The following is a 24954-nucleotide window of genomic DNA, read 5'->3' as shown; positions in this document are numbered from 1 at the left end:
ACCCCAGACCATCACATTTCCTCCACCATGCTTGACAGATGGCATCAGGCACTCTTCCAGCATCTTTTCAGTTGTTCTGCGTCTCACAAATGTTCTTCTGTGTGATCCAAACACCTCAAACTTTGATTCGTCTGTCCATAAAACTTTTTTCCAATCTTCCTCTGTCCAATGTCTGTGTTCTTTTGCCCATATTAATCTTTTCCTTTTATTAGCCAGTCTCAGATATGGCTTTTTCTTTGCCACTTTGCCCTGAAGGCCAGCATCCCAGAGTCGCCTCTTCACTGTAGACTTTGACACTGGCGTATTGAGTGTACTATTGAAGCTGCCAGTTGAGGAGCTGTGAGGCGTCGATTTTTCAAACTAGAGACTCTAATGTACTTGTCTTGTTGCTCAGTTGTGCAGCGGGGCCTCCCACTTCTCTTTCTACTCTGGTTAGAGCCTGTTTGTGCTCTCCTCTGAAGGGAGTAGTACACACTATTGTAGGAAATCTTCAGTTTGTTGGCAATTTCTCGCATGGAATAGCCTTCATTTCTAAGAACAAGAATAGACTGTCGAGTTTCACATGAAAGTTCTCTTTTTCTGGCCATTTTGAGAGTTTCATAGAACAAACAAATGTAATGCTCCAGATTCTCAACTAGCTCAAAGGAAGGTCAATTTTATAGTTTCTCAAATCAGCCAAACCGTTTTCAGCTGGGCTAACATACTTGTGCAAGGGTTTTCTAAGGTTTTCTAAATATCCATTAGCCTTCTTACACAGTTAGCAAACACAATGTACCATTAAAACACTGGAGTGGTGGTTATTGGAAATAGTCCTCTATACACCTATGTAGATATTGCAATAAAAACAAGACTTTTGCAGCTAGAATAGTCATTTACCACATTAACTATGTATAGAGTGTATTTCTGATTCATTTAATGTTAGCTTCATTGAAAAAAAATGTGTTTTTCTTTCAAAAATAATGAAATTTCTAAATGACCCCAAACTTTTGAACGGTAGTGTATATACTGAACAATTTTTTCAGCAAGACACAGCAAGTAGAAACAAAAAAATAAGACAGAGTATACTACAGGCTAGGAGGGAAAACCCTTTTAAAGCATTTTTTTCACCTAATTAAGTAATGTAACCACCCCACCCGCCCGAAAGTAAACAATAGAATTAAATATATGCTGAAAAGAACACCATGCCTACTTTGAAGCCTGACAGGTCTCGGTGATACTTTGGAGTTGGTTTGGTTCCTCAGGCACTGGAAACCTGCAGCATGAGGAGGGCAAGATGAATTGAATCAAGTTTCAGGAAATCCTATTAGAAAACATCATGCCTCCTGTGAGGAAGCTGAAGATTGGACTTCATGGGACCTTCCAATAGGACAATGGTCCCAAGTATAACCCAAGGTCTACCAAGGTTTGGGTACAGAAGAAGTTCATGAAAATTCTAGAGTATTCAACACAGTCACTCGACTTGAGTACTATAGAAAATCTTTGGTTAGATTTTAAGAAAGTGGTGCAGTACGCAAACCCAGGAATATTAGTGAACTGAAGGCCATTAGGCTTGAGGAATATGCAAAGATTCCTCAGGAACAATGGCAAAAGTTGGTGTCTGGATTGGAAACTGCAAACAGCAGAAAGTTTGTAAACTTTGCTAAAGAACCTAATTTGAAATGGGGTTGAATAATTTTGATTCCAACTGCAGCGTCATAGTCTGACTGGGCCCTAAGAAGTTCTATTCGAGCGGATGTTTCAGCTATGTAATGGTTTACAGGCGCAGCTGCACCGCAAAGCATTTGCAATATGTATGTATACTATTGCTTTGTGGTTAACAACCCCTATAGGCAGTAATTCATGGATGCCAGTCTGCTGAGGGCATATAGCTGTCTGCATGTTTAATACAATATACAACCTATTTGCACAGCTTTATTCCCACGCGCACCCTGTGTAGATGATGCCCTTTAAGTGTCAGATTTTCAATTGTTGAAGAGGACTCTTTTCTTGTAATGTGCAAAACAGTTATCCCTGCTGGCAATACAAATTTTCCGGTCCAGTGGTGCAGAGAGAAGAAGTCATTTAGTGGAGAAAAAGAGCTTGGATGAATCCGTTACTATAATATTAAATTGATAGAAAAAAAAGAAAATAATGGGTCCTGTAACATTCAACCGAGCTTTAAACTGGAGACTGGAATTTTTGTTCTGGGCAAGTAAAATATTAACAGATGTCCTTTATTAATACAATAACATCCAGCTTACTAGTTGAATACAGTAATAATGTAACTCATAATACTCTAATTTAAGTCGAGAGCCATGTTCTTGCTGTATCCAACCTTGAGCTCCTACCATCTGACCAGAAGTGACCATAACGGAAAAAAGCACAACTGTCAGATTTTGGACCTAAAGCAATCTTATACCACTAAGTTGTATTCTTTCTTATAAGAGTGCTGAACAACAGCCCCACACGCTCTAGAAACCTGCGGCATAGATAATATGCAATTCCGTCACCTGTCCTCAACCTGTTGGATAGCAGGGTAGGTGGCCTCTGCTCTTCATGGAAAGTGCAATATCATGGCTGAAACTGTCAGCAGAAGCAGGACTTGCCAATGCCAGCTAGTATACCTACTATGGCAGAGAGAGAATGCATGATGACTATTGATGAGAGAGCACTAAAATGCTTGGGTGCTCATTGTTCGGATCGAGCAAATAGTAATACTCGGGTGCTCGACCCGAGCAACGATCCCCTTGTAAGTCAATGGGAAACTCGAGCATTTTTCCGGCGCCCCCCACCCCATCCCACCTGGAGGTCTGGAGGGGACTAAAAATTGGCCAAATCGATGGAAACAGTGTTCAAATAATATGGGAACCGCATGGGGAAGACCCCTAGAAGCATCTAACTCCCAGGTCACTGCTGTGAACAATGCTGTCAGAGTATTACGTCACTTTTACAGACTAATACAACATACAAAAATTAAGCCAAAATGGATTTTCCTGGAAAAAAATGTTAAGGAACATTCTTTTCGGGGTAATGACTTGTATATAATGCTAAATAAATAGCCCAAGCTGTGGAGAAGCATTTTTGTTTTTGGTTATGTTCACACGTAGAGTTTTTGATGCACTTTTGCATTGCTTTCAATGTTGAAAAATACATTCACCAGTAAATGTAATTTTAACATTTTACTACCTTTTCTGGCCATGTGGTGGGTGAGACATGATCAGACACATCCTGTTTCATTTATGAAGGAGGGACTTTGAGCATCACAAAGCCTATTTTTACAAGACCATCAGGCCGCCCTTACTATTGTTAGAGGGCCAGCAGTCGTCCCTCACTATTGTTAGAGGGCCATCAACCGGCTATGCTTTGTTGTTCCCATTATAAACGCACTCCAATACCCCTTTGAAGAAACATAGAGGAGGTCCTCCTTAAAAATTTTTTTTACCATTATTAAGGAGTGGGTCTCCTATAATGGTAATGCCCATGCACGAAGTGCATGGGCTGAAAAACATTGAGGGTATACATGAACATACTGTATAACATACAGAATATTAGAGGTAGGCCTCTAAAAAAATGTAATTTCATAAACACCCTTAAAAAAAATGATGTGGGTGTTGCATGATAGTAACCCTGTTCATATGGTGGTGGAGGATGAGGAGAAGGAGAAGGAGGGTGACATAAAAGACAAAATCAGGAAGTGTATACCCATGTCTGAGTGTGAAGAGGTGCATGGGAATAGACCCCCCCCCAAAAAAAAATAAACACTGGATTTGACTTTATGTTCCGCTGCTATCATCTGGTGGTGTTGAGAAGTCTGGCCCAATCCAGCCCTTGTTCATTTTGATAAGAGTCAGCCTGTCAACATTTCAGTTGACTGGCGGATGCACCTATCAATTATACTACCCCCGGTGGCACTAAAAACTCGCTCCGATAAAACTCTAACGGCAGGGCACGCCAGGACCTCCAAGGCATAGAGAGCCAGTTCATGCCGCGTGTCCAGCTTGGATATCCAATAGTTATAAGGCACAGAGGAATCACGGAGGACATTGGTACAGTCGGCAAGGTACTCCTTCAGCATCCAAAACTTTTCCTTCCTTGTCAGAGTACCCCGCACATCAGGGCTTGGACGCTGGAAGGGTCTGAGAAAACTGTCCCAGACCTTTGTCAGTGTTCTCCTGATTCTGCTTCATCGTATTTGTGTCTCCCTCGTTTGTACTCCTTGCTTGTCCAAGGAACTGTGACCTCTGTTGCCAGCGTTGTCAGATGGGAATTTTAATAATTCTTGAACAAGGGCCGTCTGGTACTGCAACATTTTATCAGACCTCTCCGTCACGGGAAGGAGAGATAGAAAGTTCTCCTTGTAGCATGGGTCTAGAAGTGTAACCAACCAGTAATTACTGTCAGCCAAAATGTGTACAATGCGAGGGTCACGAGAAAGGCAGCGAATCATAAAGTCAGCCATGTGTGCCAGACTGCCAATAGCCAAGACTTCCCTGTCCTGACCAAGAGGACGACTGTCCATGCTCTTCTCAACCTCCTCCTGGTCCTCCTCCTCATTCTCCCTCTCCTCAGGCCAAGAGCATCATGTCTGATGACCACGGTTTTAGGCAGTGGCCCTGTAGTATGGTATTGGTCAGCGACCAAGGGTGAATAGGTTGAACCACACACAACTGGCAGACTTTAAATGGAGTGTAATATTTGGCACGCTCCCCAAAATGTCACGATTATTACTGCAGTAATATCGGATCACGTCTGATGACCACGGTTTTCGGCAGTGGCCTTGTAGTATAGTATTGGTCAGCGTCCAAGTTTGAATAGGTTGAACAACACACAACTGACAGACTTTAAATGGAGTGTAATATTTGGCACGCTCCCCAAAATGTCACAATTAGTACGGCAGTAATATCGGATCACGTCTGATGATGGACAAGTTTCTCTGCTTCCACAGTACAGCAATGCGAATAAAATCAACCAAATCTTGCTGTATTCTGCTAACAAGCAAATGGAGCAGTTAAAATGGTGTATTATATTGCGTTTTAAGTAAATAATCAGGATTAAGAGCAAAAAGAATATTAGCCCTGATATCTGGGGCTATGGATATCTGTAACAGCAGCATACAGAACGTGAAATGGACCCTATTCTGCTCTATACACTCTCCACAAACTCTGCCTGCCTAACTCCTGCTATCACCAGGATTAATATCTGCAGCTGGATTAGTACTTAGAAGAACTGTTAGTTCAGATGTGTATAAAAATTTGCTGTGGAATACCTATACCTAACTAATAAACTGCCAATTCTCTCCCTAGCTCAGCAGCTCCTCTCCTTACTCTGCCTGTTTCTGGAGTAGACTGTGACGAGCATAAGGTCACCGGGTCTGATATAGACCAGATGACGCAATGCGGCTAGCCAATCACTGTAATGCCACAACCAACATGGCTGCGGCATTTCAATGAGTGGCAGGCAATCCCTGCATGTTTATTTGCTGTCTAAACAGCACCAAACATACAGAGCGAGGACTCAAGCTCCCGCCCGAACATCCCAGAAGTACTCGCCAAGCATCTCGAACAGTGAGATGCTTGGGCGAGTAGTGAGCAGTAGCGAGCACGCTCGCTCATCACTAATGATGACTGCAGTGGATGAATGTTTAAACACGATGGCTGGGAAACAGGGAATGACAGAAACACATAAAGCTGTGGCATCGGAGGTGCAAGGGATTGGTGAGGTAAGTATTAGTCAGTTTAATATTTAAGACCAATAATCAGCTTTTGACAAATAAAAATTTAAATTAAAAGGGATAGAAAAATCCTGTAATATCACTTAAAACCTGCATTTTAACTCCATATTTAAATCTTTATTCACAGCTGTATAAAACGGGCTCTAAATGCTGCATGAAGAGATCTGCAAACCATTTTAATTTTCACCGATTTTTTATTTATTACTTTTTTGCCAATAGAGTAGTGAGCTGCAGGATGTGTTACAGCTCAGGTCAAGAAAACATATTCAACTGGCTGCAATCAAGGCTAGTTTTGACCATTATGTCATATATATACAGTCATGGCTGAAAGTGTTGGCACCCTTGAAATTTATCCAGAAAGTGAAGTATTTCTCCTAGAAAATTAATGCAATTGCAATTGCGCATCCTTTGTTATATACATGTTTATTTCCTTTGTGTCTATTGGAACACCACAAAGAAACAGAGAAAAAAAGGCAAATTGGGCACCATTTCACACAAAATCCCAAAATGGGCCGGAAAAAATTGTTGCACTCTCAACTTAATATTTGGTTGCCCACCATTTGGAATAAATAACTGCAATTAATCGCTTCCTATAACCATCAACAAGCTTCTTACACCTCTCATCTGGAATTTTTGACCATTCTTTTGCAACCTGCTGCAGGTCTTTCATATTTGAAGGGTGCCTTCTCCCAACAACAATTTTAAGATCTCTCTATAGGTGTTCAGTGGGATTTAGATCCAAACTCATTGCTGATCACTTCAGAACTCTCCAGCGCTTTGTTTTCATCCATTTCTGGATGTTTCTTGAAGTATGTTTGGGGTCATTGTCCTGCTGGAATGACCTTGGTCACAAACCCAGCTTTCTGACACTGGGCACTACATTGTGACCCTAAATCCTTTGGTAATCTTTTATGTCTCTGTGTCAGCAGTAGCGGTCCTCCCGGGTCTCCTGCCAAAGGCCTACTGCTACATAATGAACAATTTATAAATGACACATGATAGGTTACAGATTTTATCTAAAGCTCTTGGGGTAGAAGAGCTTTAAGTTGTGCGTTATGCTGAAGAACAACTGGCAGATTAGTATCAATTATATGATGGAGATGTCCCTCCCTTAAAAACTGTCCTTTGTTTGATACATGATGTGACAGAAACTACTATCCCCAAAACGCAAGTCACACATGTCCCAATCCAATTACAAAAAAAACATTTACACATGATCTTTTACATGCTGTAAAAACATTTTACTACGTCACTGAAAGTTCACTGACCCTCCATCTCTGCAGGATGGTACCAAGAAATAACCTATGCTCACCGTATGGAGGAATAAATTGCTCAGGAGTTGCCTGCTATAACAATACAGCACTCTTATGTGATCGACAAGCCCATCTTCACAAACTTTTAGTCTTTAAAGCATCTGTTGAATTTCTCACAATTTAGTCAATTCTATAGGGCATCATTCTCCCCCCCTCTCTTCTCTTTCGTTTTCTACCTCTGCCTGTTTCCCTGTTCCTATGTTTTCTATTCTGCCACTCTTCTCTGTTTTGCGCTTCATCACTCCATTGCAGATAAATTCACATTTGTTTCTTCTGGAGCACAGTATGTGAAATCTCTGCTTTGCATTCCAACTCTGGACACTTCTTCTCAATCTTCCACTGGGGCATGTGCTTTCATCCCTCCTTGCCAAATTCTGGCAATCACAGCTAGGCAGCTGATCTAGCAGTCTAGAGTCCCAAACGCTTCCTGGCTGTGATTGGCAGCGTCTGGAAGAGTGAGATGAAAGCACACACCCCCAGAGAAACTGTGAGGAAACGCCAAGTTGCATTGCAAGCAGAGATTTCACATACTGCGATCCAAAAGCGACAAATGTGAATATCTCTGCAAAGAAGTGATATTGTGTAAAACAGAAAAAAAATGCAGAATCAGAAGAGCTCAGGGATTTTTACAAATTATTTAAATCCATTTTTTGGAGAAAGTGACAAGCTCTCTTTAAAAATAAATGTAATAAAAAAAAAAGATAAACTATGCTAAACAATGATTTTCTACTGGTACATAAAACTTGATTAGTACAATAGTCTTATACTCTGGATAGTTTAAGTTCAGGGATGGTTGCATTTATATTAGACTGACCACATATTGCATTATTTTTCATTTTTAGACATTCGTTTTTTTCTCTTGTTTTTCTTTTTTCATTCTGCATAGACTGAGCTTTGCTTCTCTTCACAAGGCTCTCATGTAAGCTAACACAATTCTAAGCTAAAAATATTTTCCTCCTCACTTTCTACTTCATGCGTTTAAGTATTTATGGAACTGTCAGAACTGCAGACTTCTTTTTTTAAAAAACATTAAATGGTGAATATAGTTTTGGCTGACTGCACTTTTCTGAATTTAGACTGCAGGGAAGTAATGAGGTGTGAGTGAAAGACATGGATCTTAACAGCTTACACACTCAGCATTTACTATCCACCACTCATTGATATCCAAAATGACTGTTGGACCAATTGTCTGTGCAGAAACAGGATTATAAGGAGTGTTTTCTTTCCTTCAAATCCTTCAAATTATTTTATTTTAGAACAAGGCTTTAAAGTTAAGTAAGACTTTCAAAAGTACTCTGGATGAAACAGTGCCCCCTATACCAAAGACAAACGATAGAAAGTCTGGCACATTCCGCAAACACATTTTCTGTGATGGTCTAGGTGTTCCTAACGTGTGGAGAAAATGGCATCTATCAGCAGACATTATCCACGACACACTTGTGCTTAAAACCTATACCTTTGTCTGTCACCTTTCTAAACATGCCTACTTTACCAAACTCATTCCTTCTCTATCAAAGCTGAAGAGCTGAATAAAACATAGCTTTCCTTTTTTTATTTTTTGTCTCTATTGCAGAGATATTGGCTCTTAAAATTTAGGGTGTCTAATATGCTTATTTGCCCTTCAACAAAAGGGGCGTTAAGAAAGATTTTTCTCTGGGGGAGTTTACTTTTTCTCCTGTATGACATTGCCCAATCAAAAGAAGGCAGAATCATTCAATGGAAAAGACACCCCTATAGAAAGTCAGAACAGACTTTTTTACTTTGATCTGGGGAGACTGATGTACCTAAAGAAAAAAAATGTCTGCGGATGTGTCCATAACCTTACAATGTTTTTATTTCAGAGATTAGAAATGATGGCAGTTTATCTCTACACAGCTGTGAGTGTTGCAGTTCCCTGCACAGCAGGTGGACAGGAGCACTGGGGCATCAGTCCTTTCATTCTTTGGAATGGTGGGGTCCCACCAATATGACATAACAGTATAGGTTGGAAATATAACTTTAAATTTTACCTATGCTTCCAGTGAATTCTACATTTTGAAAACATATGCTTGCTTTTTTTGCGCCCTATGACTTTTTTTGTAAGATTCTGGTATAAGCAAATATCATTAAAGGGTCTTCTCTTTGTCTTTTACTCTGCAGGGTGTGCTCTCCAACATCTCCTCCATCACTGACCTTGGCGGGTTTGATCCTGTTTGGCTCTTCCTGGTAGTGGGAGGAGTGATGTTTATCTTGGGGTTTGCTGGTTGCATTGGAGCGCTCCGGGAAAACACTTTCCTTCTAAAATTTGTAAGTATATTTTTCAATAATTCGATTGAACCATTTTAGTAGACGGGTACATTTTTGGGTTCGTGGGGTGTGATTTCAGCTAAAAATAATCTCAGCGGTACAAAACTTTTCTTCACTGGCAAAAAGTTCACTTGAGAGTTCCTTACTTGTCAGTAGTGTTCTAGGGTTTGCATATAAAAAAATGCAATGCTAAAACTTGATATCTCTACATATTTCATAAAGAAAAACGTTTGCAATACTGTATATCTTATTAGAGAAATACACTTCTTTCTCCTCCTGGATTGATCTTTCAATCTCAATTTATGGGTAAAATCTGTATTCCGCGAAGACAGATTTTACCATTACTGAGATAGTTTGAGCACAAACTGTCATTTCCTATCTCAGCAATGGTAAAATCTATGTTGACTGAAGACAGTTTTTATCTGTGAATTGAGAATTTTGAAAGTGAATGATCAGTCCTGATGGAGAAAGAAGCAGATTTCTCTGATAAGATATATTGCAAAGTTTCTTATTTTCATGCATACTATTAATTTGACTGTCTGTGTGCATGGGGGATAGGGCTGTTCTCTGCTGGCCATTTTCTCTCTTTACAATGCGCACTGACAGTGCACTCTCTTGCCTGCTCATCACTTCATACCGGACAAGGGAGCGCACTGTCACTATACATTGAAAATACTACCACACAGTGAGCAGGGCTCTCCTATTGAGCATACGTTGGAATTTACAACCGACATATGCTAAGTAGATGGACCTCACTGATGATGCTTTGTTTCAGAGTGAGGACAGAGGCTGTGGCAGTGACCGCAGATGACGTCACCTTTGAGTATCCTAGCATGCACTGGGGGTTCTCAAATAAAGCATCCTCAGAAGGGAAGTAGAAAAAAAATAAAGCAGTTAGATAGCATAGTGAGGGTAGGATAGAGAATTTTATATGTAAGTATATTAGAAAAGAGATTTGATTATTACAATAAATAGATTAACATTTAGGAATAACATTTAAATATTAATTCATTAATAATTACTTAATTAAATATTATTAATATTAGTTTTGGACCACCCCTTTAAGCACTAGTTTGGCCAGGAAAGACTGTAAAAAACATGCTGCGATACAAGGACCTTCTTTTCACAGAACCACATGAACCAATGGTTACAAACAGCTTATGGATTTCAGCCTAATATATGTATACAGTGGAACATAGCTGTGTTTTGCAGGCTTTTTGATGCGTTTTTACTTGAGTTTTTTTCCCCCATTCCTTTGAATGGATGAAAAAAGTTGAGAGAATTTTAAGGCTGTAGACTTGAAAAAAAAAAAATGCTCGTCACAGTCTACCCCGGAATCAGGGAGAGTAGGGAGAGATTTGTTTGTTTAAAGTTACCATAGGTATTCCACAACATATATCTATAATATCCATTTGAACTAACAGTCCTCCTGATGACTAAAACAGCTGCATATAATTAGTGGTGATAGCAGGAATTAGGCAGGCAGACAGTGTATGTGGCAGACTGCAGTGTATAATACAGCTCAAGAGGCTCCATTCCAGTTCTGTCTGCTGCAGATATTTCTACAAATAGCCCCAGGTATCAGGGGCCAGGGATAATTATTTTTTTTATCTTAATCCTGATTATTTGGTTAAAAAACAATCCAGAGAACACCGTTTTTCAACTCCATTTGCTTGTTGTCACAGCAGAATACAGCCAGATTCTTTCCATATTACAGCGATAAAAATCCAGGAATTTGTAGTGAACGTGGAAAATATTGGCCTCCATTTAAATTTTGTTGCAGTGTGTCAGTGAAGTTATTGACATGAGGTTGCCGTGAAAAATAGTAACCTACAGGCCAGCTATTTAAAACTGTGGTTTTCCATCTCCCGGCTCACATATCACTGGGGTTCAAATCCAGCCATTTGTAGTGAACGTGGAAAATATTGTCCTCCATTTAAAATGGGCAAGTCGCATGGCAAGGGATGGGGAAGTGGACATGATGGTGATGATGTTGCATGCAGAGGACGAGGCCGAGGCCGTGGGCAAGCTGAAATTGTGCCACAACAAACACCCACATCTTCTCGCTCGACCTTCCTGTCCCAATTAATAGGGGACCGCAGAACACCACTATTGAACACAGAGCAGTGTGAAAAGGTTATTGGTTGGATAGCAGATATTGCTTCCAGTCACTTAGCCACCACCACCACCACCCTGTCTTCCACACGGTCAAGTCTCAGTAACCGTGAGTCTGGATTGCATATTCCTCACCCTGATCTTCCTTCCTCCCACGATGCCGAGTGCCCGAAGACAACTGATCCCACACTTGGACACTCCAAAGAGCTGTTCACTTTTCCATTTATAGATTTGAGCCTCTCGCCCAGTCCACTTGAAGCGAGGCAAGAGGAGATCGCATGTAGCGATGCCCAAATATTTGAGCAGCCACAGTCACACGAAGGTGACGGTTGGAAACTGTCACAAGAGGTGGATGATGATGAGACACAATTGCCAGAAAGTCAGGAGGAGGACCAGCGTGCGAAAGTGGAAGATGAGGTGGTGGATGATGAAGTCACTGACCCAACCTGGCAAGGTGACATGCAGAGCGAGGACAGCAGCACACAGGGGAAGGGAGGTGTAGCACCACAACAAGCAAGAACAAGCAGTGTGGTGGCCACAGACAGAAGGCGGGCAACCGTTCCCTGTAACATCTACACAAAGGAAGTTGCCAGTACAACTGTTAGGTCTTCCCGAGTCTGGTTGTTTTTTAAAGACTCTGCCGATAACCCCAAAAAGGCCATTTGCACCACCTGCCAGGCCAGCATCAGCAGGGGTAGCAAAACTAACAGCCTGACCACCACCAGTATGATCAGGTACATGGCAGCAAAGCACCCGACTAAGTGGGCCGAACTCCAGGGTCCAGCAACAGTGTCTGCGGGTGACACCACTGCTTGTTCCGCTGTTGTGCATGCACGCCAATCCCCTGTCCATGGCGCATACCAAGATGCCTCCCGCCCTGCACCTGTCATTGAACTAGCACCATCAGCAAGCACATACACGTCCTTGTCCCAGTGCAGCGTTCAGTTGTCCCTACCCCAGTCCTTGGAACGCAAGCGCAAATACGCAGCTAATGCCCCACAGGCCACACTACTAAATTCACACATTTCGCGAATGCTTGAGTTCGAAATGTTGCCTTTTAGGCTTGTGGAGACGGAAGCTTTCTGAAACCTGATGGCAGCGACCGTCCCTCGGTACTCGGTCCCCAGCCGCCACTATTTCTCCCGGTGTGCCGTCCCCCCATTACACAAGCACGTGTCCCACAACATTAGCTGTGCCCTCAACAGCGCAGTTACTGAGAAAGTCCACCTAACCACAGACACGTGGACAAGTGCTTGTGGGCAGGGGCGCTACATCTCGCTGACAGCACACTGGGTTAACATAGTGGAAGCCGGGACCCAGTCAGACCTTGGGACGGAAAACGTCCTCCTGATGCCGAAGATTGTGGGCCCAGGGTCAATCAGGGTTTCTCCCACATTCTACAGCTCCTGCACCTCCTCCTCCTCTTTAGCATCCATCTCCGAAATGATCACATCAGTTGCGAGCTGGAAGCACTGCCTCGGCCAAGCGGCAACAGGCTGTGCTGAAGCTAATATGCTTAGGTGACAAATCACACAATGCTGAAGAGTTGTGGACAGCTGTGGCTGACACTGCTGAACCTACAGCCAGGCATGGTCATGTGTGACAATGGCCGGAACCTGGTGGCGGCTCTGAGGCGAGGCGAGCTCACACATGTACCATGCCTGGTCCATGTGCTTAACCTCATGGTTCAGCAGTTTCTCAAAACCTACCCGGATCTGTCGGATCTGTTTGTCAAAGTATGCCACCTGTGTGCCCATTTTAGAAAGTCAGCTACAGCTTCTGCCACTCTTGCCATGCTTCAGCAGCATTTGCAGCTTCCGGCTCACCGACTGGTGTGTGATTTTCCCACGCATTGGAACTCAACATTGCAGATGTTGGGCAGGATTTGTGAGCAGAAGAGGGCAATTGTTGACTACCTGCATCAACAAGGCCGTCGGTATTCAGGTCAGACTCCGCACATAAAACCTCAGGAGTGGACATGGATGTCAGACATCTGTACCATCCTCCAAAATTTGAGGACTCCACCAAGATGGTGAGCGGCGATGACGCCATAATTAGCGTCACCATCCCACTTCTCTGCCTTCTGAAACGCTCTCTGCTCACAATCAAAGAGGATGCATTGCAGGTGGAGCACGATGAGATGGAGCAAGGAACCATACAGGGTGATTACACACAGCCCAGCCTCATCTCATCCCAACATGGATTGGGTGACAATGAGGAGGAGGAGGAAGAACAGGAGCTAGTTTCCTGCGCTATAGACTGTACTACCTGCACAACTGCCATACTGTCTGTTCAGCGTGGATGGCCTGAGGACAGGGAGGAGAAGGAGGAGAGCATGGTCAGTCGTCCTCTTGGTGAGGACACGAAAGTCTTGCCTCTTTGCAGTCTGGCACACATGGCTAAGTTTATGTTATGCTGATTTTCCCGTGACTCTCGCGTCCAAATTTTGGTTGACAGTCATCACTGGTTGGTGACGCTTCTAGACCCACGCTACAGGGAGAACTTTATGTCTCTTATTCCTTTGCAGGACAGGCCTAATAAAATGGGGCAGTATGAGAAGGCCCTTGTTGCATAAGTAGTGAAAAAATTCCCATCTGAAAACGCTAGATAAGAATGGCAAATGCTTGATATATATATATAAGGCTCCACCAATAAAACTACATACATAAATCACCATTTAGCATAGCACCATTTGTTTTTAAAACAGTCACGTCACTTATGTACAGTATGTAGTTTTATTGGTGGAGCCTTATATACATACCAGGCATTTGCCATTCTTATCTAGCTTGGATTAAGAACGCAACATCTGCGTTCGAAACGCGTTCCTCTTTTGGACATGTGCTTTGGCATCTGATTTTATTTCAATAAAGAAGAATCTTTGGACTTACCTGTAGCTGGAACTCCTCCTTTTTTTGTCAAGTTTCCCATAGACTTACATTGGGATTGTACCTTGGACCAAGCACTCGAGCATTCCAATTTGCTCGACCCGAGCAACGAGTACCCGAGCATTTTAGTGCTCGCTCATCACTAAAGAACAGTGGTTTAAGGTCAATGCGGTTCGAAGTCAAACTGACTCCTTCCTCAAGAGAACCACTGTTAGAACCTTGCTCTTAGGTTTTTTTTCCTTTGCTGGTCACATGACCTTGTTGGCCTATTTAATCCTGCTCCGCCCTTCTGGCTTTGCTGGACTTCATTGTTTAACTACTTTCTAGCTAGCCTGTGCTCTGTATCTAACTCTGTTAGTTTGCTTGGTCTACGGACCTCTTTGTTCTATATATTTTGTTTGTTCGTCTGTCTGCTACTATTTCTGTTAGGAGGTGTCCCATTTTCCTCCCAGTCCTTAGTACTTGTAGGGATTCCTTCCCCACCTCTATAGGTCTCCGTACAGACTAGCTTAGGACTTTAGCAGGTCTGATCGCAGGATCAGGTCCCCTGTTACATCGTAGGGATTAAGCTGAGTTCTATCGTAGGGACAGATCTCCTCTCTTTCCTTAGCTCGGGTAGCAGAACATAACAACCACATGTACATCAGCAGTACAGATAAAATCCACATCCCATGGTTATATAGTATATCTCATACACGCTTGTGGATGATGCAGCAGCTGGTATTTTAGTATATTAGTGGTTGTGTTATCAGGTGAGCACATTACTATTCGTCACCCATTGTGCAACTTTGGTAAGACCCTATGGCGATTTGCATTTTTTTATCTTACAATGCAAAGAGGGCATTATTTTTTTTATAAATAAATAAGGTCCATTCATTTATCAAAAATACGTGTATCTTGGGCAGTATAGGTGCATCTCACTAAATTAGAATATCATCAAAAAGTTAATTTATTTCAGTTCTTCAATACAAAAAGTGGAACTCATATTATATAGAGTCATTACAAACAGAGTGATCTATTTCAAGTGTTTATTTCTGTTAATGTTAATGATTATGGCTTACAGCCAATGAAAACACAAAAGTCATTATCTCAGTAAATTAGAATGAGTAACAAATGCTTCCTAAGCATTTAAAAAGGTCCCTTAGTCTGTTTCAGCAGGCTCCACAATCATGGGTGACTGCTGACTTGAGAGATGTCCAAAAGGCAGTCATTGACACACTCCACAAGGTCCAAGAGTTCCAATTTTCATTTGGAAATCAAGGTCCCAGAGTCTGGAGGAAGAGTCATCATCTTCTAGGAGACTTTACCTCTACCTGAAGACAGGAGTGGACACAGACAGAAGACAGACCCTTACCAAAATAATATATGGGCCCTCTGAAGTCCATTAGCTGATCGTAATGCACAATTCCACCTGCTTTGGAGGTGATAGTGAACCCTTTATCTCTTGGGCCCCTGTGCGTCTGCATGGGTTGCACCAATGATATGTCTGCCCCTGCTTGAAGGCTCTCTGTCAGAGACCTAGTTAATAACCAAAAATTTCATTTGGAAGGAACATTAAAGGATTGTATTATCTGTACTCAGGAGTTGAACTTAAAGGGGTTGTCCAGGCACACTGTATTCATGATCTATCTTCATAATATGTCATCAATAGCAGATCGTGGGGGACCAGCACCCGGTGTCCTCACCGATAAGCTGTTTGTTGCTCAGACGTTGGTCAGATCTAAACACCCTGTACGGAGCTGCTGCGCTTGTTTATAAAGTATAGAGGTTCTTCAGAAGACACCAGAAGAATGGTCAGATTACTTCTCTTAACCGCTAGGCGTCTGTGGAAACCTGAAGCAGTTAAGACACTTAAAAGCCAGGACATATGCACAACAAGACTTTTTTTTTTTACATAGAAATGAATATTTATATTCTTTTGAGCATTTTTTGTACTTTTTCAGGCGGATACCAATCATAGCGGACCTGCTCTAAAACCACCTTAAAAAAAAGTAGGAACATACTTTAAAAACTTTTCAAAACTGCCTCAGGAAACAATGCAGGAAAAGAAAAACTCTTCCAAAAATTCCTCCAGAAAAAGAGCTTTTCCCAAAGCAGTTTATGCTTGAAAACCTGATAGTTTTTGTGACTTACAATGACAGCATCAAGCCAGTGTGATTCTGCATGCTATGCAATGTATATATGTATTCTATAAAGATAGCCATAACCATTTCTACTTTCTTTACAGTTCTCTGTTTTCTTGGGAATAATTTTTTTCTTGGAGCTCACAGCTGGAGTCCTGGCATTTGTCTTTAAAGACTGGATTAAGGATCAGCTATATATATTTATCAACAGCAATATCAAAGCCTACAGAGACGATATTGACCTGCAAAACCTCATTGACTTCACACAAGAATACGTATGTAATATTCCGGCATGTGGTAATTCTAGGTTATAATAAATGTTCCGTATATGGTGCCCAGGATAATACCGTATAAAAATTGTTCTAATAAGTGTGACTTATTGTCTCCATATAAAATGCAGAATGCCAGATATTTTGTAAAGGATATTTCTTTCACCACTCAATTTCCTATTTAATTCATTTCTATTTATGATGTTTTTATCATATATTGTGAGATAGAGAAAAATGGATAAGTGGGAAAGCAGAGTAAATAACTTAGAAAAATTTGACATGAGTTTTCTATTTCTACGCTATGCACATGGGAATTGCATAAAAGTACAGCTCTGAGCTTGTCAAATGTGCAACTAGGAAGAGTGTTGTATCGCACAGCAGGGTGCACACATAAGTGCACTTTACAGCAAGACATGCTTTTTGGAGCCAGAAAAGAGAACAAGGAAAGAGAGTTACATTAAGGTAACTCCTAAGTAAATCCTAAGTGACAGATTTGTGAAAGAAGCACATACAGAACATTGGACAAAGCTACTGTGGAAAAGAATGAACAAATGAAAAACAGTGGGAAACTTGAAACCCTTCATACACAGCAAAACTGATTTACTAGTTTGCATGTGGCAGGGTCCTTTTTGCGGGTTTTTGTAGGGGAAGCTGAGCAGAAACTTCAAGTTTTTTGAGAAGTTTTGCATTTTTGAGGCGGATTTGAAGGCTGAGTTTCCTCTCAATTTACGCTCAGTTTCTGATCCAAAATCTGCTCTACAAACTCACAGATTTTGCTCCAAAACGAGCTCTAAAAACTCAGATTTTTCAAAGGAGTTTTTCTGCCAAAAACTAAGCAGAATCTGAGCGGAAAGTCTTCAAAAACCAGGAGATTCCACTCAGCAGCTACGTGCACATAGTGTTTTTCAAATAATTTTTGTAGCAGAAACTAAATGGAAACTGAGAGGAAACTATCGAAATCCTTCTCAAAACTGCAAAACTCCTCAAAAACTTGGCGCTTCTGCTTAGTTTCCTCTAAAAAAAACATAGCAAAAAGAATGTGCGTACTTGTAAAATAGTGAGTGTCTTCAAAGTGGAAGCCATCTGAAGAATGGTCAGGTCAATTCTTTTAGTCGCTTCATGACTGTCAAAGCCTGAAGTGGTTAAAAAAAAGCTCAGAAAGACTGAACATATGCACCGCAAGTCATTTTGACATTGCTGTGCATATGTTAATTTTTTTAGCATTTTTGTTAAGCGCTTTTTCCTGCGGATTTCAAGCGATATCTATCTGAAAAAAGACGTTTGCACAAACCCTAAATGGTTAACATCACAGCATTGTTTAGACATTTATACAACATACCAATAACCAATATTAGGGCATTGATCTGTCCAATAGGCCCAGCAGTGTAGGCAGTGAATCAACTTAAACTTAAAGGGAGATAACCTGAAGATATGGGGTTAATATGCGGATTGATAGTGTTCTGAACCTACCTGGCGCTGGCACTTAGACCCGCGATGCTGTGAGAAAATGTACTTTATTCCTACTGGCAGCCTTTGGGTTTCAGTCACGGGGGGTGGTGCCAGCGCGGGTTCACTCACCACTCAATATATAGAGAACAGCAGCTGTAACCACGCCCCGGCCCGGCTAACATCTACACATTACAGATGCATATTACACATTACTAACATATACAGATAATAGATGTATTTTAAAATGGCATAAAATTTCAATTTATTTTCCTGTATTTTCAACCAAAGAAGACAAAAAAAAACCTAATTTTCCAAAAGGAGACATACATCTGTTTCAAGTTTGTAATGTTAAACACCGATTGAAATGTTGGTGATGCACTGTTTAGACTTCACTTTTTTTAAAGTAACTTTTATAAAACAAATCTCACTTTTAGAGCTCATACTCATCTGTGTTAAAAACGGACGAGTGCAGTCTGATAAAAAAATCGGATTGCACTCTGACTAATGTTATTGAATGATTCACTGCTCATCTGCGATTTTTTTTCTCAGCTCATATCATACTGAGAAAAAAATCACAGCATGCTGCGAGTGGCTGCGAATATATCGGACGAACCTCGCCAGTGCAAGTCTATAGGTGCGAGAAAAATATCGCACGGCACACAGACCATGCGTGTGCCGTCTGATTTTTACGCACACATCTCCTAGAAAACCCCACATTTTATCAGCTGAGTACAGTAAAATCACAGCGTGACCCGTCAGCATAGAATAGATAGAATAGATATGTATATACATAGAATAAATGCTTGGAAAGATGTCAGTGACATATATAATTAGTGCAGTGCGTGTGTAGTTTAATGTTCATGTATTTAGCTAATAATTACAAAATGTAAGAAAAAAATGGCGTGTGGTCCGCCGAATTTTTAATAATCAGCTGAGGGAAACCAGACAACTGGTTTATATCCTGGAAAGGGGGTAATAAACATGGAGCTTCCCAAGCTAATAATATCAGCTCACAGCTGTATACTTAGCCTTTACTGGTTATTAAAATGGAGGATCCCCCCAAAAAATTATGTGGGGTCCCCCCTATAATTAATAGCCAGCAAAGGCTAGGCAGACAGCTGCGGGCTGATATTAATAGGCTAGGAAGGGGCCATGGATATTGTTCCCCTCCCAGACTAAGAACATCAGTTCTCAGCCGCCCCAGAAATGGTGCATCCATAAGATGCTCCAATTCTGGCACTTAGCCTCCGCTCTTCCCATTTGCCCTGGTGCAATGGCAAGTGGGGTAATAGTATAAAGGTTGATGTCAGCTTTGTATTGTCAGCTGACATCAAGACCAGGGGTTAGTAAAGGAGAGGCATCTATAAGATGTCCCATTACTAACCAAATAGTCATATTGTAATAACTACACAGCCAGAATAAAGTGCTTTAATTGAAAGAAAGAGACTCCTTTATTTTAAATAAATACTACCCACCCTCTTTTTCCCATTTATTACTGTAAAATAAAAAAATAATAAACTACCATATTCCTCATCTGTCCGTCAAGAAGATAATCCATACAGTACAGACCAAAAGTTTGGACACACCTTCTCATTTAAAGATTTTTCTGTATTTTCATGACTTTGAAAATTGTACATTCACACTAAAGGCATCAAAACTATGAATTAACACATGTGGAATTATATACAGTTATATGAAAAAGTTTGGGCACCCCTATTAATCTTAAGCTTAATGTTTTATAAAAATTGGTGTTTTTGCAACAGCTATTTCAGTTTGATATATGTAATAACTGTTGGACACAGTAATGTTTCTGCCTTGAAATGAGGTTTACTGTACTAACAGAAAATGTGCAATCTGCATTCAAACAAAATTTGACAGGTGCATAAGTATGGGCACCATTATCATTTTCTTGTTTTAAATACTCCTACCTACTTTTTACTGTCTTACTAAAGCACTTTTTTTGGTTTTGTAACCTCATTGAGCTTTGAACTTCATAGCCAGGTGTACGCAATCATAAAAAAGCTACTTAAAGTGGCCACTTGCAAGTTGTTCTCCTGTTTGAATCTCCTCTGAAGAGTGGAATCATGGGCTCCTCAAAACAACTGTCAAATGATCTGAGAACAAAGATTATTCAACATAGTTGTTCAGGGGAAGGATACAAAAAGCTGTCTCAGTGATTTAACCTGTCAGTTTCCACTGTGAGGAACATAGTAAGGAAATAGAAGAACACAGGGACAGTTCTTGTTAAGGCCAGAAGTGGCAGGCCAAGAAAAACATCAGAAAGGCAGAGAAGAAGAATGGTGAGATCAGTCAAGGACAATCCTCAGACCACCTCCAGAGAGCTGCAGCATCAACTTGCTGCAGATGGTGTCACTGTGCATCGGTCAACTATACAACGCACTTTGCACAAGGAGAAGCTGTATGGGAGAGTGATGCGAAAGACGCCGTTTCTGCAAGCACGCCACAAACAGAGTCGGCTGAGGTATGCAAAAGCACATTTGGAGAAGCCAATTTCTTTTTGGAAGAAGGTCCTGTGGACTGATGAAACCAAGATTGAGTTGTTTGGTCATACAAAAAGGCGTTATGCATGGCGGCAAAAAAACACAGCATTCCAAGAAAAACACTTGCTACCCACAGTAAAATTTGGTGGAGGTTCCATCATGCTTTGGGGCTGTGTGGCCATTGCCAGCACCAGGAATCTTGTTAAAGTTGAGGGACGCATGGATTCCACTCAGTATCAGCAGATTCTTGACAATAATGTTCAAGAATCAGTGACAAAGTTGAAGTTACGCAGGGGATGGATCTTTCAGCAAGACAATGATCCAAAACACCGCTCCAAATCTACTCAGGCATTCATGCAGAGGAACAATTACAATATTCTGGAATGGCCATCCCAGTCCCCAGACCTGAATATCATTGAACATCTGTGGGATCATTTGAAGAGGGCTGTCCATGCTCGGCGACCATCAAATTTAACTGAACTGGAATTGTTTTGTAAAGAGGAATGGTCAAAAATACCTTCATCCAGTATCCAGGAAATCATTAAAAGCTACAGGAAGCGACTAGAGGCTGTTATTTTTGCAAAAGGAGGATCTACTAAATATTAATGTCACTTTTCTGGTGAGGTGCCCATACTTATGCACCTGTCAAATTTTGTTGAATGCAGATTGCACATTTTTTGTTTGTACAATAAACCTCATTTCAAGGCAGAAACATTACTGTGTCCAACATTAATTACATATATCAAACTGAAATAGCTGTTGCAAAAAAAAACCATTTTTATAAAACATTAAGCTTAAAATTAATAGGGGTGCCCAAACTTTTTCATATAACTGTACTTAACAAAAAAGTGTGAAACAACTGAAAATATGTCTTATATTCTAGGTTCTTCAAAGTAGCCACCTTTTGCTTTGATGACTGCTTTGCACACTCTTGGCATTCTCTTGATGAGCTTCAAAAGGTAGTCACCAGAAATGGTTTTCACTTCACAGGTGTGCCCTGTCAGGTTTAGTAAGTGGGATTTCTTGCCTTATAAATGGGGTTGGGACCATCAGTTGTGTTGTGCAGAAGTCAGGTGGATACACAGCTGATAGCCCTACTGAATAGACTGTTAGAATTTGTATTGTGGCAAGAAAAAAGCAGCTAAGTAAAAAAAAACAAGTGGCCGTCATTACTTTAAGAAATGAAGGTCAGTCAGTGCGAAAAATTGGGCAAACTTTGAATGTGTCCCCAAGTGCAGTTGCAAAAACCATCAAGTGCTACAAAGAAACTGGCTCACATGAGGACCGCCCCAGGAAAGGAAGACCAAGAGTCACCTCTGCTTCTGAGGATAAGTTTATCCGAGTCACCAGCCTCAGAAATAGCAGGTTAACAGCAGCTCAGATTAGAGACCAGGTCAATGCTACACAGAGTTCTAGCTGCAGACACATCTCTACAACAACTGTTAAGAGGAGACTTTGTGCAGCTGGCCTTCATGGTAAAATAGCTGCTAGGAAACCGCTGCTAAGGACAGGCAACAAGCAGAAGAGACTTGCTTGGGCTAAAGAACACAAGGAATGGACATTAGACCAGTGGAAATTTGTGCTTTGGTCTGATGAGTCCAAATTTGAGATCTTTGGTTACAACCACCATGTCTTTGTGCGACGCAGAAAAGGTGAACGGATGGACTCTACATGCCTGGTTCCCACCGTGAAGCATGGAGGAGGTGGTGTGATGGTGTGGGGGTGCTTTGCTGGTGACACTGTTGGGGATTTATTCAAAATTTAAGGCATACTGAACCATCATGGCTACCACAGCATCTTGCAGCGGCATGCTATTCCATCCGGTTTGCGTTTAGTTGGACCATCATTTATTTTTCAACACGACAATGACCCCAAACACACCTCCAGGCTGTGTAAGGGCTATTTGACCAAGAAGGAGAGTGATGGGGTGCTATGCCAGATGACCTGGCCTCCACAGTCACCAGACCTGAACCCAATCGAGATGGTTTGGGGTGAGCTGGACCGCAGAGTGAAGGCAAAAGGGCCAACAAGTGCTAAGCATCTCTGGGAACTCCTTCAAGATTGTTGGAAGACCATTTCCGGTGACTACCTCTTGAAGCTCATCAAGAGAATGCCAAGAGTGTGCAAAGCAGTCATCAAAGCAAAAGGTGGCTACTTTGAAGAGCCTAGAATATAAGACACATTTTCAGTAGTTTCACACTTTTTTGTTAAGTATATAATTCCACATGTGTTATTTCATAGTTTTGATGTCTTCAGTGTGAATGTACAATTTTCAAAGTCATGAAAATACAGAAAAATCTTTAAATGAGAAGGTGTGTCCAAACTTTTGGTCTGTACTGTATATGTCCCACGAAGAACTCCTGCTCTTCTACATCTGGGTGGTTTGTTGAGCGATAGCATGATGCGACCGCTCAACAAGCTAGCCAGAACCCACTGAGACAGGAGCGTGAGAACTCTCCTGCAGTGTGTAGCGCTGACATGAGAAAGGTCATAGTGGATGAACCCCGGTCACCTCACTGACGTGGCCATTTTTTTTAACATATTTAATTATGAGCTAAATACATATACAGTAAGCTGCACTGCCTGCACTAATTATATATCTCAGTTACATCTACAGTGCCTACAAGTAGTATTCAACCCCCTGCAGATTTAGCTGGTTGACACATGCGGAATTAACTTGGCATTGTGACATTTGTACTGTAGATCAGCCTGGAAGTGGGAAATGCACTGCAGCAAATTTTTTTTTTTTTTTTTTTTTTTTTTTTTTTTAAAACGTAAAAAGTTAATTCAGAGTGTCATTTATTATTCAACCCCTCAAACCACAAGAATTCTGTTTGGTCCCCCTAAAGTATTAAGAAGTAGTTCAGGCACCAAGAATAATGATCTTCACATGTGTGGATTAAAGATCTCTTTTGCCAGCCTTTTCTGACTATTTAAGACCCTCCCCAAACTTGTGAACAGCACTCAGACATGGTCAACATGGGAAAGACAAAGGAGCATTCCAAGGCCATCAGAGACAAGATCGTGGAGGGTCACAAGGCTGGCAAGGGGTACAAAACCCTTTCCAAGGAGTTGGGCCTACCTGTCTCCACTGTTGGGAGCATCATCCGTAAGTGGAAGGCTTATGGAACTACTGTTAGCCTTCCACGGCCAGGACAGCCTTTGAAAGTGTCCTCCCGTGCCGAGGCCAGGCTTGTCCGAAGAGTCAAGGCTAACCCAAGGACAACAAGGAAGGAGCTCCGGTATGATCTCATGGCAGTGGGGACATTGGTTTCAGTCAATACCATAAGTAACGTACTCCACCGCAATGGTCTCCGTTCCAGACAAGCCCGTAAGGTACCTTTACTTTCAAAGCGTCATGTCAAGGCTCGTCTATAGTTTGCTCATGATCACTTGGAGGACTCTGAGACAGACTGGTTCAAGGTTCTATGGTCTGATGAGACCAAGATCTAGATCTTTGGTGCCAACCACACACGTGACGTTTGGAGACTGGATGGCACTGCATACGACCCCAAGAATACCATCCCTACAGTCAAGCATGGTGGTGGCAGCATCATGCTGTGGGGCTGTTTCTCAGCCAAGGGGCCTGGCCATCTGGTCCGCATCCATGGGAAGATGGATAGCACGGCCTACCTGGAGATTTTGGCCAAGAACCTCCGCTCCTCCATCAAGGATCTTAAGATGGGTCGTAATTTCATCTTCCAACAAGACAACGACCCAAAGCACACAGCCAAGAAAACCAAGGCCTGGTTCAATAGGGAAAAAGTCAAGGTGTTGGAGTGGCCTAGTCAGTCTCCTGACCTTAACCCAATTGAAAACTTGTGGAAGGAGCTCAAGAATAAAGTCCACATGAGACACCCAAAGAACCTAGATAACTTGGAGAAGATCTGCATGGAGGAGTGGGCCAAGATAACTCCACAGACCTGTGCCGGCCTGATCAGGTCTTATAAAAGACGATTATTAGCTGTAATTGCAAACAAGGGTTATTCCACAAAATATTAAACATAGGGGTTGTATAATAATTGACCCACACTTTTATGTTTAAAATTTAATAAAATTCTACTGAGCAACATAACTTTTTGGTTTGTAAGATTTATGCTTCTGTTCATAAAACCTACTCTCGTTTGCAGTTTGAAGGCTCTAACTTATTTGCATCTTATCAAACCAGCTAAATCTGCAGGGGGTTGAATACTACTTGTAGGCACTGTATGTATCTATCTAGCTTTCTATCTATCTGCCCGTATATCTGTATCTAAGATTGTTCTATTAGTTAGTAAACTAGCTTGAAATTACATAGAGAATT

At 41.5% G+C, this 24954-nt stretch overlaps 1 protein-coding gene across 2 annotated transcripts in view; it reads left to right on the top strand.

Annotated features, from left to right (window-relative positions):
• The window catches only part of LOC141153517 (tetraspanin-5), a 215835-nt gene that overhangs the window by 172361 nt on the left and 18520 nt on the right, over positions 1–24954 (top strand). For both annotated transcript variants that reach the window (XM_073638404.1, XM_073638397.1), the window contains exons 3-4: positions 9163–9309; positions 16537–16707. In XM_073638404.1, coding sequence (XP_073494505.1) covers positions 9163–9309; positions 16537–16707 — 318 coding nt within the window. The remainder of the gene's footprint in view (positions 1–9162; positions 9310–16536; positions 16708–24954) is intronic.

Source organism: Phyllobates terribilis, unplaced genomic scaffold (assembly GCF_046119375.1).
Source record: "Phyllobates terribilis strain yellow unplaced genomic scaffold, ASM4611937v1 Scaffold_1__5_contigs__length_1240528914, whole genome shotgun sequence".
NCBI lineage: Eukaryota > Metazoa > Chordata > Amphibia > Anura > Dendrobatidae > Phyllobates > Phyllobates terribilis.
The sequence above is the reverse complement of the archived record's forward strand: the minus strand, read 5'-3'. Positions and strand labels throughout refer to the sequence as shown.